A 15,080-nucleotide genomic window follows, 5' to 3' on the forward strand; every position below is an offset into this window, starting at 1 on the left:
CCTTTAGTCCTAAAAATCTCTATTGTATTAGTTTACATCCATTTAATTCAGTATGTATCTCTAAAAACATTCAGACTTCTCTTGTCATTTTCATACTTAACAAAATAATAATTTCTTATTACATCCAGCAACTAATCCATAATCTGTTTTCTTGATTGTTTAAAAATGTCTTTTTATAGGTCATTTTTTAAAAAATTGGTATCAAAGAAAGTTCATACATTACCTTTGGTGGTTATGTTCCTTTTCTTCATGTCATTGATTTGTTGCAGAAACTACATTTGTTTTGTGGGTTGCTTTTTTTTTACTTTTTTATTTTACATTTTTTGTGCTATGCAAGGTTCTGCATTTGTCAGTTCTTCTATTCCCTCATATTTTTCTTATGTCGAAGCTTCTCAGATAATTTTTTGGTTGTCTGAAGCATATTCTTAGGAAATTCTTTGGGAAAGAATTTCATGATATGGATTTGTCTAGTGTTTAATTCTCCTGTATTTTCTTTATATTGCAGCTTCTTAGATTATTTTGTAATTGTCTGAAATGTGTTATCTAGAAGATTCCTTAGGAAAGAACAAGATTTCCTGAATTTTTGTATGTTTGTAATTGTGATATTTATACTTAAAGAGCACTTTCGGCTGAATATAAAGTCCTTGACCCATATGTTCTCTCCATGATAATTTGATGTTGCATAAATGTTGCTGGTGAGAATTCTGATACCAGCATGATTTTTCTCCCATATATAAGTGAATTGGAAATTTTTGCCTTGATGACTAAAGGGCATTTTTCATAAGCTTGAAGCCTAGTAGTTTTATTAAGGTATGTCTTATGATTGCTCTGTAACTTCATTTTCTTCTATTTCACAAAAATTTTCTTTAATTACAGTTTTAAATACTTGCTTTGTCCTTTAGGGACCCCATTCTACTCTGTATGTATTAGATCTCTTCTGCATATATGTATGCCTGTGTATGTGGTTATTTCTTTCTCTGAAATACTTTCATATTTTTTTCACTTTTTAATTTTTCGTCCTTTATTTCCCTTACCATGTTTTCCATAAAGTCTGTGGACTTTTGTGTTCTTCTTTAGTTTTTAATTCTGAAATAGTTTTTCATTTCTGATTTTTTCCTGAAGTCAGTTCTTATCATGTCCATCTCTTCTTTAGTTCTCATATCCATCTCTGAGCTTTCCTATTTCTAATTTGTGTTTTTTTCAAAAGTTAGATTGTTTTCTAAATTATTTTAAGCCATTGTGAAATGCTAGATTATGGTTGTTTCTGATCTCAGAACATTCACTATTTGTTGATCTTAGAATAATTTCTATGACACTGGTAAGCTAATGTAAATGTGGTAAGCTCATTAAAAGTAATCATCGCTTTTTTAATTTTTCAAAATGTATTTTATAGGTAATACATATTCATTATTTTAAAATGGCTAAAAGAAAAAGCACTAAATCTTCTTGTAGTCTACCATCCTGGACCATAACTTACTCATTTTATTTTTCTACACTTTATTCTGTGAGCATATGCATGTAAATTGAAATCACGTTATGTATTTAAAAAATGAGATCATAATAAGCCCATTACAGTGATTATCCTTCTTTCTCTTGGTAGAATATTAGGAATATCTTTTCACATCAATACAAGTCTATATGGTACCTTAAATTTCCTTATTGATGGACATTTTGGAGTTAATCATTATTATGAAAATGTATTGTAATAAAAATTGAGGTATTTATCTGTTCATACTTACTATTTTCAACTTTTTTCCAGCTCTATTGACATGTGGTTTACATGAGAAAATGCACACATTTTTAAGTATATTATTCTAATAGTTTTGACAAATACATATATGTGATAATCACCATTCCAGTCAAGGTATAGATTATTTCCATCATCCCTGAAAGTTCTCTTGTGTCTTGCTGCAGTCATTTCTGCTGTACCTGTACTAACAACTACAATCTAAGTTTGTTGTTATTGATTAATTTAGCTTGTTCTGGAACTTTATATGCATTAAATCAAACAGTGTGTACCTTTTAATTCTAGCTTCATTCAAACTGCGCATGATTCAAATACTTATTGAGTCAATTTTGGCAACTTATATTTTTAAAGAAAAGCATCTATTTTATTTAAATCTCCAAATGTATTGCTACAGAGTATTAGTAACATTTATACTTGAAAATATTTTAAGTGTGTTTATGGTTATATACAGGTCTTTATTCTTTGTGTTCTATATTTGTGTCTTGTTTTTTTGTTTTGTTTTTAAGAGAGAGAGCCCAAATGAGGGAGAGGGACGGTGGGGGAGTGAGAGAGAGGGAGAGATAAGGGCAGAGAGAGAGAGAGAGAGAAGGGCAGAGAAAGAGAAGCTTAAGCAGGTTCCATGCTTGGGGTGGAGCCCGAGGAAAGGCTTGATCCCATGACCCTGGGATCATTACCTGAGCTGAAATCAAGAGTTGGACGCTCAACTGACTGAGCCACCAAGGCACCCCATATATTTGTGTCTAGTTTTTATTGATTAGCCTCGATAGAGATTTATATGTTTCATGTTTTCAAGCAACCTTTCTTGGATTTTTTTTTTTCTGGTTATTATTTTTCTTTGTTCATTCGTTTTATATTCTGTTATCCTATTTTCGTTTTATTTTTAGATATTTGATTTGAACTTGTAATAATTTAATACATTTCAATCTTTTAAACATTCTTCAAAGTACTGCATTGACTGTATCATTTAAGTTTTGATATATAACGTTGGCATTGCTAATTTTTAACTTTTTTTTAAGTGTGTTTTTGGTAAGTTCATGGTTAAAGTTTTTATATCTAGATGCATCAAAGTGTTTTATAATAAAGTAGATTACTTCTTTCCTATTCTGAAAGTATTGTTATGATTAGTTGTAATTCTTTTTGTTATTTTAATTTTTTTTTTTAAATATGTCCTTTCTTGTCTTGGTGCTTGGACCATGTTTTCTTTGTTTTTATAGTCTCCAAAATTTTGATTTGTATGTATTATATTTTACTTATTTATTTTAAATATTTATTTTATTTATTTTATTTATTTTGAGAGAGAGGGAGAGAGAGAATCCCAAGCATGCTCCACATTGTCAGTGCAGAGACTCACACAGGGCTTAAACTCACAAACCATGAGATCATGACCTGAACCAAAACCGAGTCTGATGCTTAACCTCCTGAGCCACCCAGGCACCCCTAACTGGAATGTTTTAATTTCTCCTGTACTTTTGAAGGATAGTTTTATCCGATATAGAAATCTTGGCTGAAGTTTTTTGAAGCACTTTGAAAAGTTATTCCACTGTCTTTTGGCCTCTGCTTTCTGATGTTAATCTTACTAAGGATCCCTTATAAATGAATTGTACCTCTTGTTGCTTTCAAGATTTTTTTCCCACAGCTTGATTATGATGTGTCTGGGTTTGCATCTCTTTGAGGTTAGTTTATTTGGAGTTTGTTGCACTTCTAAGTAAGATGTATAGATTAATGTTTTTTATCATATTTGGGGGAGTTTTTGGCTATTATTTCTTCCCCTTTTCTTCTCTTCTGAGACTCAGTATGTGAATGTCAGATAGGGTTGCTGTTGTCCCACAGGTCTCTGAGGCCTGTTCATATTTCTTCATTCTTTTTTCTTTCTATTCCTCAGACTCTGTAACTGTTCCTCAGACTCAATAATGTAACTGACCTGTCTTGAACTTCATTGACTCTTCTGCCTCCTCATATCTGCTGTTGAGCCTCTCTAGTGAATTTTTTGACTTTATTATACTCTTGACAACAGAAATTCTATTTGGTGAGACCTACTTATTTATTGTGCTTTCTCCTTTAGTACATGGTTTTCTTTAGGTTTTTGAACATACTTAAAATTAAAATTTTTTTTCTAGTTAGGGCAAACACCTGTGCTTTCTTAGGGATAGTTGGTAGCTTTTTTCCTATGAGTAAACCATACCTTCTCATTTCTTTGCATGTCTCATTTTTTTGTTGTTGAAAAGTGGACATTTAAGGGCGCCTGGGGTGGCTCAGTCGGTTGAGCATCCGACTTTTGCTCAGGTCATGATCTCCCAGTTTGTGGGGTTCGAGCCCCGCATCAGGCTCTGTGCTGACAGCTTGCTCAGAGCCTGCAGCCTGCTTCGGATTCTGTGTCTCCTTCTCTCTCTCTTTGCCCCTCCCCCGTTCATGCTCTGTCTCTCTCTATCTCTCAAAAATAAATAAATGTTAAAAAAAAATTTTTTTTTTAAAAGTGGACATTTAAAATAATGTGGCAGCTGTAAAAATTAGATTCTTCATCTCCAGAGTTGTTTGTTGTTGCTGATTTTGGTAATTGTTGCTTGTTTAGTGACTTTTCTGAATTAACCCTGTATAATCTACTGACGTCTTTGCATGGTTAGCTTAATGGTCAGCTTATGATTATACCAGAGCCAGTACATCTGTCAGTCTTTAGTAAGAGAGGGTCTGTACATCTGTCAGTCTTTAGTAAGAGAGGGTCTGTACATCTGTCAGTCTTTAGTAAGAGAGGGTCTGTACATCAATCAGTATTTAGTAAGAGAGGGTCTGTTTGCATTTGAGGCACTCCTTCAGCACTCAGCCAGGCAGTTGACAACTCTGCCTTAACCTTCATGTCCTGGTTGTTCAGAACCTCAAGTTTATCCAGAGGTGAGAGCTCCGGGTCTTCTCAGCTCTTTTCCTGATCATGTGTACAGCCCTATGCATGTATATAGCCCTATGCTTGCATATGGCCTTCTACATTCCCAGGAATGTGTTGGAGCTTTTCAAAGCCCCTATGAACATCTTAGTCCTCAGCTTTCCTTTTAATCCTTTTGGTTATTGTATTGTTTACTCCACTTGTTATCCACTGCCTATAAAATTGTTTTTGACCAACATTCACCCAAGGGAGTTTTTTTGTGGTGGATGAGCTGAGAGATCAAAGAGAAATCACTGCAGGTGGGGATCTTCTGGAGCACCTTGATACAGGTCAAATAATGACAGTTGTTTGGGAATGAATCTTTGAAAGATTCTGTTCCATTATACTCCCTCCAGTGACTGCTAGACTACACCAAGAATTTTCATAGGTTATTATTTTTTTTTAATGTTTGTTTATTTTTGTCTGGGATGGGGGCAAAAAGAGAATCCCTAGCAGGCTCCGTGTTGTCAGCGCAAAGCCGGAGGGGCTGTACCCCATGAGCCATGATGAGATCATGACCTGAGCTGAAATCAAGAGTCAGGCATTCAACTGGCTGAGCCACCCAGGCACCCCCAGAAGATTGTTATTTTTAAAGGCTATCATGCAGCTGAAAGCTGGAGATGGTACTAGGGCACTAATGTTCAGCTGTTTTTCTTCCTTGTTTTTTTTTTTTTTTAATTTTTAAAAATATTTATTTTTGAGAGAGAGACAGAGACTGAGTGGGGGAGGGGCAGAGAGAGAGAGAGGGAGACACAGAATCTGAAACAGGCTTCAGGCTCTGAGCTGTCAGCACAGAGCCCGACATGGAGCTCGAACTCACAAACTAGGAGATTATGACTTGAGCCGAAGTTGGATGCTTAACCAACTGAGCCACCCAGGCGTCCATCAGTTGTTTTTCTTGAATTAACACCCCTGCCCAGGGTTTCTCCAATATTTTGGCTGGTTTCCAGATGTCTGGAAAAGTTGATTCTGACCATTTCTGTCAGTTTTTTCATTGCTTTTATGCAAGAATTTTCAAAAGTCCTTACTCTTCCATTTTCAATGATGTTATCTTCAGCTAACTTTTAGTCAAGTGAAATCAGAAACGGCATGAGTTGAAGGTTGGATATGTTTTCTTATTCAGATCCATTCTGACTTATAATTAATATCTTTTCCCCTTTTAGAGTCTGGAGAAATCAGACTTAGGAACCAGCCTTCCTGGATTTAAATTCTAGCTCTGCTATACTAGTAGCTTTGTGACTTTGGGCAAGTTACTTAACTTTTCTATGCTTTAGTCTTCATCTGTAAAATTGGGTGTAATGACAGTATCTACCAGTAGTGTTGTGAGGATTTAAAAAGTCAAATCTCTGTTATGTACTTAGAATAATGGTATGTAATAAGCACTCCATAAAGATTACCTGTTTCCAGAAGTTATGATGTTGAAAATTTTAGATAGTGTGAATCTTTTATTTAGTTTTGATTGTATCTTTCAGATATCAAGGATTTGTTAACTTCCCAGTGAATGTAAGTTAAAAAAATGTTGTAAAAGAATCATTATAAAATATGCTTTTTATATTACAAGTATGAATCCAAGAAAATACATATTTCTTATATGAAGTGTTATTTGGTAAGCATTAAAAAATGAATGGAAATCCCAGATAAAGTTTGATGAAGAAAGCTCCTATTGTATGTTTATTATTTATAATAATATCTGTTCATTATTTCATTAGGTTAATAATAATGAAATGGTTGCATTACAACGGGAACCCAATAACCCCTATGATAAGAATGCAGTTAAAGTAAACAATGTGAATGGAAATCAGGTTGGCCATTTAAAGAAAGATCTAGCAGCTGCTTTGGCCTATATCATGGACAACAAATTGGCACAAATTGAAGGGTAATGTACTTTCAGAGTTTAGTTTTAATAATTGTAAGTTGCAGTCTTTGAATTTGTTAAGAGTCAGTATAGTTGCCCTGACATCTTTTGTCACTGTGCCTTTAGTATGTGTTCAATTAATATGTTAATTCTTTTCTCATCTGCCTCTACTACCTTAACCATGAAACAACTGTTCTTTCACTTTCCTATTGAATTATTACCACAGAGAAAAATTGACTTTGCTCAGATATTAGGAAGCCCACACCATCTGTCCAAGCCTTTTAGTGCATAGTTTTGGGAGTTGGGAACTGTTTGTTTAAACCTGAGGTGGTAAACTGGTAGCCTGTGATCATATGTAGGTGCATTTCATTTTGCCTACATGTTTTACAATTTTTCGTTTATTTCCAGTATTCAAATACCTGGATACCCTACATTTTATACAGGGTAACTTTTTCCCTAATGTAAAAATTATTTATGAATATTTCTGTTGACAAATGGCAGATCTGACCTTCATTTTCACAGGACATTAGTTGACTGAAAGAGTAGCAGCTCCTGCTTTAATACCCTGCGTAACGCCCTTACTGCCTCTCCCAGTTCTACCACTTCTTTTTTTTTTTTTTTTAAACTCCCAGTCTCCTTGGTTACCTTTTCTCTTTTAGGCATTTAGTTTGTGATCTCAGTTGAAGTATGGAATATTGAGGATATGAAAAGGTGAAGTTTGATGATAAATGTTCAGTAATATCTTCTCACTTTACTTGTTTTCTCCAATCTCAGTTTATTAAATTTTTCAGATACTGAGAATAAACTTTTAGTGAATCCTTGATCAGAAAAACAGTTGACCCTTGAACAAAATGGTTTGACCTGCCTGGGCCCAATTATATGCAGATTTTTTTTTTTAATAAATGCAGTATAGTAATGTGAATGTATTTTATTTTCCTTATGATGTTGTTAATGTTTTCTATAGCTTATTTTAAGAACACAGTATGTAATTCCTGTAAACTACAAAATATGTATTGTGTTGTTGGTAAAGCTGCTGGTCAATATTAGGCTATTAGTTGTTTTGGGGGAGTCAAAAGTTATATGTGGATTTTTGATGGCACCAGAGGGTCAGCGTACCTAAACCCCATGCTGTTCAAGGGTCAGATGTAATTCTTGCAATTCAGTCCCCATTCTCAGAATAGTTGCTACCTATAGTGGTTCCTTTAGTGAAAGCTCCACCTTCTCAATTAAATTTACTATTTTACCTGTCTTATAATCTCAGTTATAGGCTATTCTGCTTTATTCCATCTTCTCCGTTTCTTCTGGCTTTCTATTCCTAAAAACCACTCATTTGTTCTGGTTGTTTTTGATCCTGTTCCCTGTACTTTTTCTGTCTTTCTACTTTGCCCAAATAGTTCTTTATTTTACTTCTTTGCAAAATTAAAATGCAACACTTCTAATATTTAATAGTCACATTCAGTTCTAATTCCCTCCTTTTTTTTCTGCCTTTAAATATAATAGGGTCGTTCCTTTTGGTGCAAACAATGCTTTTACCATGCCTCTCCATATGACTTTTTGGGGAAAAGAAGAAAATAGGAAAGCGGTTTTAGATCAGTTAAAGAAACATGGATTTAAATTGGGTCCTGCACCAAAAAGTAAGTTTAGGGTTTAAGCTTCTATTATTTTGATATCATAAGATGCAGGAATTGTAAAACATTTTTTCTTGAGTGTGGCTAATAAATTTGTGTTGAAGGCTCTGAGTTGTAACTTTTCTCAGGAATCTTTTTATAAGGAAATCCCTGAATTTTTTTCTCTTTATTTTGAACTAATTACAGATTTATAGGAGGGAGTATGTGTGTTCGCGTACACGCACACATATGTACAAAAAGGTCCTATATTCCCTCCTCTAATTTCCCCCAATGATAATATCTGGAAATCCCTAATTTGCAAGTATTGTCTTTGATAAATTATAGACAAAAAGAATCTCCCAATAGCGAATGAAGTAGAAGTATTTATCTGGCAAGAGTTTGTTCAAATAATGTGGAATTATTTTAATAATGTATTTTTTAAATGACTTTTATTTTTTATTTTTTTTAAATTTTTTTTAATGTTTATTTTTGAGAGAGAGAGAGACAGAGTGTGAATGGGGGAAGGGCAGAGAGAGAGGGATTCACAGTATGTGAAGCAAACTCCAGGCTCTGAGCCGTCAGCACAGAGCCTGACACGGGGCTCGAACTCACAAACTGTAAGATCATGACCTGAGCCAGAGTCAGAGTCTTAACCCGCTGAGCCACCCAGGTGTCCCTGAATGACTTTTAGTTTTTAAAAAAATCTTTGAAATATATTGATTTTTTTTAATGCAACTTATACAAGTTCTAAAAGTTACTTACTGAAAGGTAATTCATTTGGTGATTTTATTATTTTCATTTGTAAATTGCAGCTTTAGGATTCAGTTTAGAAAGTAGTTGGGGCTCTGGAAGAGCTGGACCAAGCTATAGTATGCCAGTTCATGCTGCAGTACAGATGACAACTGAACAGGTATGCTTCTGTTTTATAATCTTAAAAGTAAATGTTAAATGTTGAAGATTGATGTTTAAAAGAATAAGATAAATATGTATATGCTAGTATTTGTGATCTTCAGATATATTAAGTTATGAAACATGCTGTAGAATAAATAGAATATATATTAAAAACATTTATGTAAAAGGAAAGTAATGATAGGTAATGCATACACATTCATACATATTTTAAAACACATGCGTTGTTGTATAGATAGGCATGGGATGTTTTAGTATGTTTTAATATTTTTGTATTACATGAAATTTTTTTAATGTCCAAATATTAATTTTAAAAAATTGAAGCTTGAAACTTTTCATTCAATAAGGTTGCAAATGGAATGCAAAAAGAAATTAATTCCAAATCTTAGCATTAGTATAGTTCTTACTTTGTCTAATTTGTGAGCTAAGATACTGTTAGGCTGAGTTAACTTAGAAAAAAAGATGTAAAATAAATCAACGGAGATTAGTCTATAATTCACATCAAATCTTTTTTGTCTTTACCCATCCGTGTTAGCCTTTTTGTCTAATTGCAGTTGCCATATTTTACCTGATCATTATTAGTAGGGCTTGAGCCTGTGCTAATGTTTTTATTTATTTTTGAGAGAGAGAGCATGAGTGGGGGAGGGACAGAGGATCTAAAGTGGCCTATGCACTGACAGCAGCAAGCCAGATGTGAGGCTCAAACTCATTATCTGTGAGATCGTGACCTGAGCCCAAGTCGGCTGCTCAACTGACTGAGCGACCCAAGTGCCCCTAGACTAGATCAATTTAAAGAACCAGCTAAATTAGTGTAAGATTGAAATCATCTCTTAATATTTTGTAGCACATAGCAAGTTCTTTGTTTTAGTAATAGTAAATGAAATGTCTTTGACATGAAAAAAGTCAAATGTGCCTGGTAGGATCTGCCAAAATGGTTTGAATACAACTAATAGGCTCATAGAATTTCAATGGCAGAAGGAACCTTAGAGACACTCTAAATCTAAATTGTCCCTTTCATTTTACAGGAATAAGATAAAGGGCCATAAAGGTTAAGTCTCTCACCCAATGTTGTATATGGGTTAGTTTGTGATAAAACTGGGACAAGCCTCAGATTTCTCTCTTCTGTATTCTTTTGATTCTAACACGGTTACCTTAAAAAAAAATTTTTTTTTAATGTTTATTTATTTTTGAGAGAGAGAGAGAGAGAGAGACAGGGCATGAGCATGGGAGGGGCAGAGAGAGGGAGACACAGAATCTGAAGTAGGCTCCAGGCTCTGAGCTGTCAGCCCAGAACCTGATGCTGGGCACAAACTCATGAACTTGTGAGATCATGACCTGAGCTGAAGTCAGTCGCTCAACAACTGAGCCACCCAGGCACCCCTATGGTTAACCTTTTATACCCAAAGCACCTATTCATACTGCTTCAGTGAACAGTGTAGCAACTCAAAGAATATTTTAGGTACCTTTTGGTATTCAAATCTTTTAGTTAATTAAATGATTTGAAAAGTCTGAAGTGAGATTATTTTAATTTGTTTCATGATGTTTCTTGGTATTATTTGTTGTAGCTTAAAACAGAATTTGACAAATTGTTTGAAGATTTAAAAGAAGATGATAAAACTCATGAAATGGAGCCAGCTGAGGTACTGAGCCAATATTTTCTATTTAAAACTATTTGGAATTTTAAAATATGCTGTGTATCTATATAGTTTTTAGCACAAGATCAAGTGTTTCCCAGAATCTGCATGGGGGAAAAAAAATGATTTGTTTTATTTCTATTTAAGACATTCCGTTTTTTTATAGGCTGTTGAAACACCATTGCTTCCACATCAAAAACAAGCTCTAGCTTGGATGGTTTCACGGGAAAACAGTAAAGACCTTCCACCGTTTTGGGAACAGCGAAGTGACTTCTACTACAACACAATAACAAATTTTTCTGAGAAGGATCGACCAGAAAATGTCCATGGAGGAATTTTAGCTGATGATATGGGTTTGGTAATTATTTTTTTCTTGAATTAATTTTATTTTATTTTATTTCTAAAAAAAATTTTTTTTAATGTTTATTCATTATTGAGAGATAGAGAGAAACTGAGCATGAGCAGGGGAGGGGCAGAGAGAAGGGGAGACACAGAATCCGAAGCAGGCTCCAGGCTCTGAGCTGTCAGCACAGAGCCCGACGCGGGGCTCGAACTCACCAACCGTGAGATCATGACCTGAACCAAAGTCGGCTGCCCAACCGACTGAGCCACCCAGGTGCCCCTTGAGTTAATTTTATTTTGTAATTATGATTTTATAGAAGTAATTTTGAAGTCAATAGAGATATGAATATGTTGGTGTCAGTGTGGGACTAGATTTCACTTTCAGTATGGAACAGTTTTCTCTAAGTCTTTTCACTTAAAATGTGGCTACTTTTTTTCTTTTGGTTTGTTTGGTTGATTAGCAATAATGTGTAAACATGTGTTTCTCAGTTTTCAAATTCAAGTAGATTATCTTTCATGGATTTTCTTTAAAAAAAGGGAAAGACAACAATGTTACATGAAACTGTATTCTATCATAGTATTGTGATATACAGAGTATTAAATATACCTTTATGATGCCTTACACCAGCAGTTTTTATACTTTTTGGTCTCAGTAACCCTTAATACTCTTAAAAATTTTTGAGGATTTCAAAGAGCTTTTTGTTTTTGTGAGTTATATCCATATTTATAGTATTAGACATTAAAACAAAAAAATAGAAGTTATTTTAAAATAATAGTTAATAAATACATTACTTGTTAACATAAATAGTGTATTTTTAAATGAAAAAGGACTATTCCAAAACAAAAGTAGTTTTGATAAGAATGGCATTGTTTTACATTTTTGCAAATCACTTTAATGTTTGGTCTAATAAGATGAATTTTGAATTGTCCTAACTGCTTATTCATTCAGTCTGTTGTAACATGGTGTTTTGGTATAAGTACATAACGAAGATTAGTTCTCATGCAGATATGTAGTTGGGAAGCAGGAGGAGGATTTTAATAGCCTTTTTAGATAACTTTTATAATTCTTTGATACAACAGTGAAATTAAGCAAGTATTAGTTTATTAAAGGTTAGTAGTTACAATGTAGAATTTAAAAATGGTATTAGAATGGTTTTGTATTCTGTTCCATTAAAATTCATTGGTTTAGCTTGCCCATTGAATGGATATTTTAATCATGCATGATTTTATAACATCAGGCATTGCTTATTTAGAAAATATTGGTTCATTGAGTTACACACATCTGCCAGATGTTGATGCATTTCATTGTATAGGATCAAAAGTTTACACTCTTTGATATTACTGCTGATCATATTAGGCATTTATATTTTGGGAAGCTGCCTGTGCTCATGGTGTCAGATATAAGTGTTCCAACATTCTAATTTTTGCTTGAAAGTTCAGATCTTACCATTAACAACAAATTTGTTTATTTGCCCTTCAAGATAGCCTTACTTTGTTCATTTTTCAAGAAAAAGCCTACCACTCAGTCATGAATAACTGGTTATTGGTCATTCTTTCAAGTAGAAATAATGAAGCATGAAAGAGTGATGATGCATGGTGGTGCATGGTGGCTAGTTGAGGCTGTAACCTCAGTCTCACAAGTAATGTTTCTGTAGATAATCCTCATATTTTGGTGTGCAACAGAAGTAATTTATATGTATTTCCCATCTTGTTATACAGAATATTAAAAAGGTGTGTACCTGAGGCAAGATTTAATAAAATTCATGTGTACTGCTTCATCAAGAATATTCTTACAGGGGCGCCTGGGTGGCTCAGTCGGATGAGTGTCCGACTTCAGCTCAGGTCACAATCGCGCGGTCCGTGAGTTCGAGCCCCGCATCAGGCTCTGGGCTGATGGCCCAGAGCCTGGAGCCTGCTTCTGATTCTGTGTCTCCCTCTCTCTCTGCTCCTCCCCTGTTCATGCTCTGTCTCTCTCTGTCTCAAAAATAAATAAACGTTAAAAAAAATTAAAAAAAAAAAAAAAAAGAATATTCTTACAGAACATTCTTAAAATGAAACTGGCTTTTTTTTTTTTTTTTTAAACTGTGAGTATGTGGCAGCTAAAAATACAATGTATAATGTAGTGCCAATGGCTTTGATTCATGCTAAGGCACCAGCAGTTTTACCCACAACTCCCTTTTGTGGCATTACTAAAGATATAACACAAATAATGTCTTGGTAGTATTATGAAAATAGATTTGACTGCACATACACTCCTGAGAGGGTTCTGGGAAATCCTAGGGCCTGTGGACTACACTTAGAAAACTGCTGCTTTAACTTTTAAAATTGCCAGAGAGTTCTGTCTGTGTTGCTAATTACAAATTCAGCTATGGAAAATAATGAAAGATTATGTGTTTTTATTTAAGAAAAATGCATAAGAAACACCATGTCCTTTATGCTTGATAAGTTACAGGTTTTAAGTATTACAGTTATCTTTAAATGAAATAAAATGATTATATCATGTGCATATTGGAATTACTAACCATTTTAAATTAGCCCTGAACTACATGGCAAGCAAATAGCTGTAGTTTCATGATAAAGCTATTAGTTCAGAGTTAAATGTAAAATCTTAGGACAGCAATCACTTAATAGAATGACATTTCTCAGGGATGCTTATAGTATTTTATGGAGTACATCATTTAATAATTCTTAGTAATACAGTGTGGGAAGGCATTTCCTAATCAACAAAATACTTTTACTAATACACAGATTATTTAATACAATAGTATGTTCCTATGGCCTTGAATACTATATAATATTTGCTTACTTGATTTTTAAATTGGTTTTAGAATGTTCTATGGCCAACTGAGTTTCAGAATCTGACCATTTGTCTTTTAAAACATTTTTTAAGGGCAAAACTTTGACAGCCATTGCAGTAATTCTTACCAACTTCCATGATGGCAAACCTCTTCCTGTTGAGAGAATTAAAAAAAGTCAACTGAAGAAGGTAAAGTATTAGAATGTTTTCTCCGAAGTCTCTGGTTCATTATAAGACCTTTTAATTTTACCATTAAAAAATAATTTGCCAAAAAATTGATAATATCCAGTGTTTTCAGAGAAATGGTGAGAGGCCTCTCTTATGTGTTGCTGATAAGAGTGAAAGTTGGATACTAAATTCTTGAGGGTAATTGGGTAATATATATCAAGAATCCTAAAAGTGTTTATAATCTGTGATTCGGTAATGCCATTTCAGAGAAACTGTGTAAGAAAGTTATTAGAAATGCATTTTTTTCAGAGATAGAAAAGTACAAATCTCTCCCCCGAACCCCAGCATTATTTTAAAGGCACAAAAGAAACTACTTTCAATAAGGTAACAGTTATGTTAATAAATAGTCATAAAATTTAATATTATGCAACTACAAAATCCTGTTCTTTGAAGAATACTTATTTTTATGATATTTTTAGTTTAAAAAAAAAAAAGGCCAGGTACACATTTATGAGTTGAGTCCTCATTTTGGAAAGGCATATTTATGTATGTCTGAATATAGTCATACACAGTGCTAATTGTGTCCTAGTGATGATAACATGGGTAACTTTCTTGGTACTTACCTAATATATATTTTTACACATGACATACAAACACAATATATTTATATTTAGTTTCTAAGAATTAAAAGTGAATTCATTTTAATGGAAAAAATAAATGTTAGAATGAAACAATTGTTTTTCATTCTCAGATGAAAATCCAAAGAACTTAAAGTAGGAAACAGCTGAGAAAATGGCATATGCAAAATACCTCTTTTTTTTTTGTTTGTTTGTTTTGACTTTTCTAAGTTTTTCTTTATTTTTTTAAGATTTATTTGAAAGAGAACAGGGGAGGGGCGGAGAGAGAGAATCCCAAACAGGCTCTGTGCTGTTAGCACAGAGGCCGACATGGGGCTCAAACCCATGAACCATGAGATCATGACCTGAGCTGAAACCAAGAGTCAGACGCTTAACTGGCTGAGTGACCCAGGTGTCCCGTAATTTTTTAGTTTTTAAAGAGGCTGCATATCAGTTTCCTGCCACTGCTAGTTGCATTTTCTTCTTTGTA

The 15,080-nt window shown here is 33.9% G+C and overlaps 1 protein-coding gene across 6 annotated transcripts in view; it reads left to right on the forward strand.

Moving 5' to 3' along the window:
• Positions 1–15,080, forward strand: part of HLTF (helicase like transcription factor) — a 51,616-nt gene that overhangs the window by 2,509 nt on the left and 34,027 nt on the right. For all 6 annotated transcript variants that reach the window (XM_019439161.2, XM_019439169.2, XM_019439165.2 and 3 more), the window contains exons 3-8: positions 6,371–6,537; positions 8,017–8,150; positions 8,936–9,033; positions 10,598–10,672; positions 10,833–11,024; positions 13,899–13,994. In XM_019439161.2, coding sequence (XP_019294706.2) covers positions 6,371–6,537; positions 8,017–8,150; positions 8,936–9,033; positions 10,598–10,672; positions 10,833–11,024; positions 13,899–13,994 — 762 coding nt within the window. The remainder of the gene's footprint in view (positions 1–6,370; positions 6,538–8,016; positions 8,151–8,935; positions 9,034–10,597; positions 10,673–10,832; positions 11,025–13,898; positions 13,995–15,080) is intronic.

The sequence above is a fragment of the Panthera pardus genome, unplaced genomic scaffold (assembly GCF_024362965.1).
Source record: "Panthera pardus isolate Hobbes unplaced genomic scaffold, ASM2436296v1 HiC_scaffold_16, whole genome shotgun sequence".
NCBI lineage: Eukaryota > Metazoa > Chordata > Mammalia > Carnivora > Felidae > Panthera > Panthera pardus.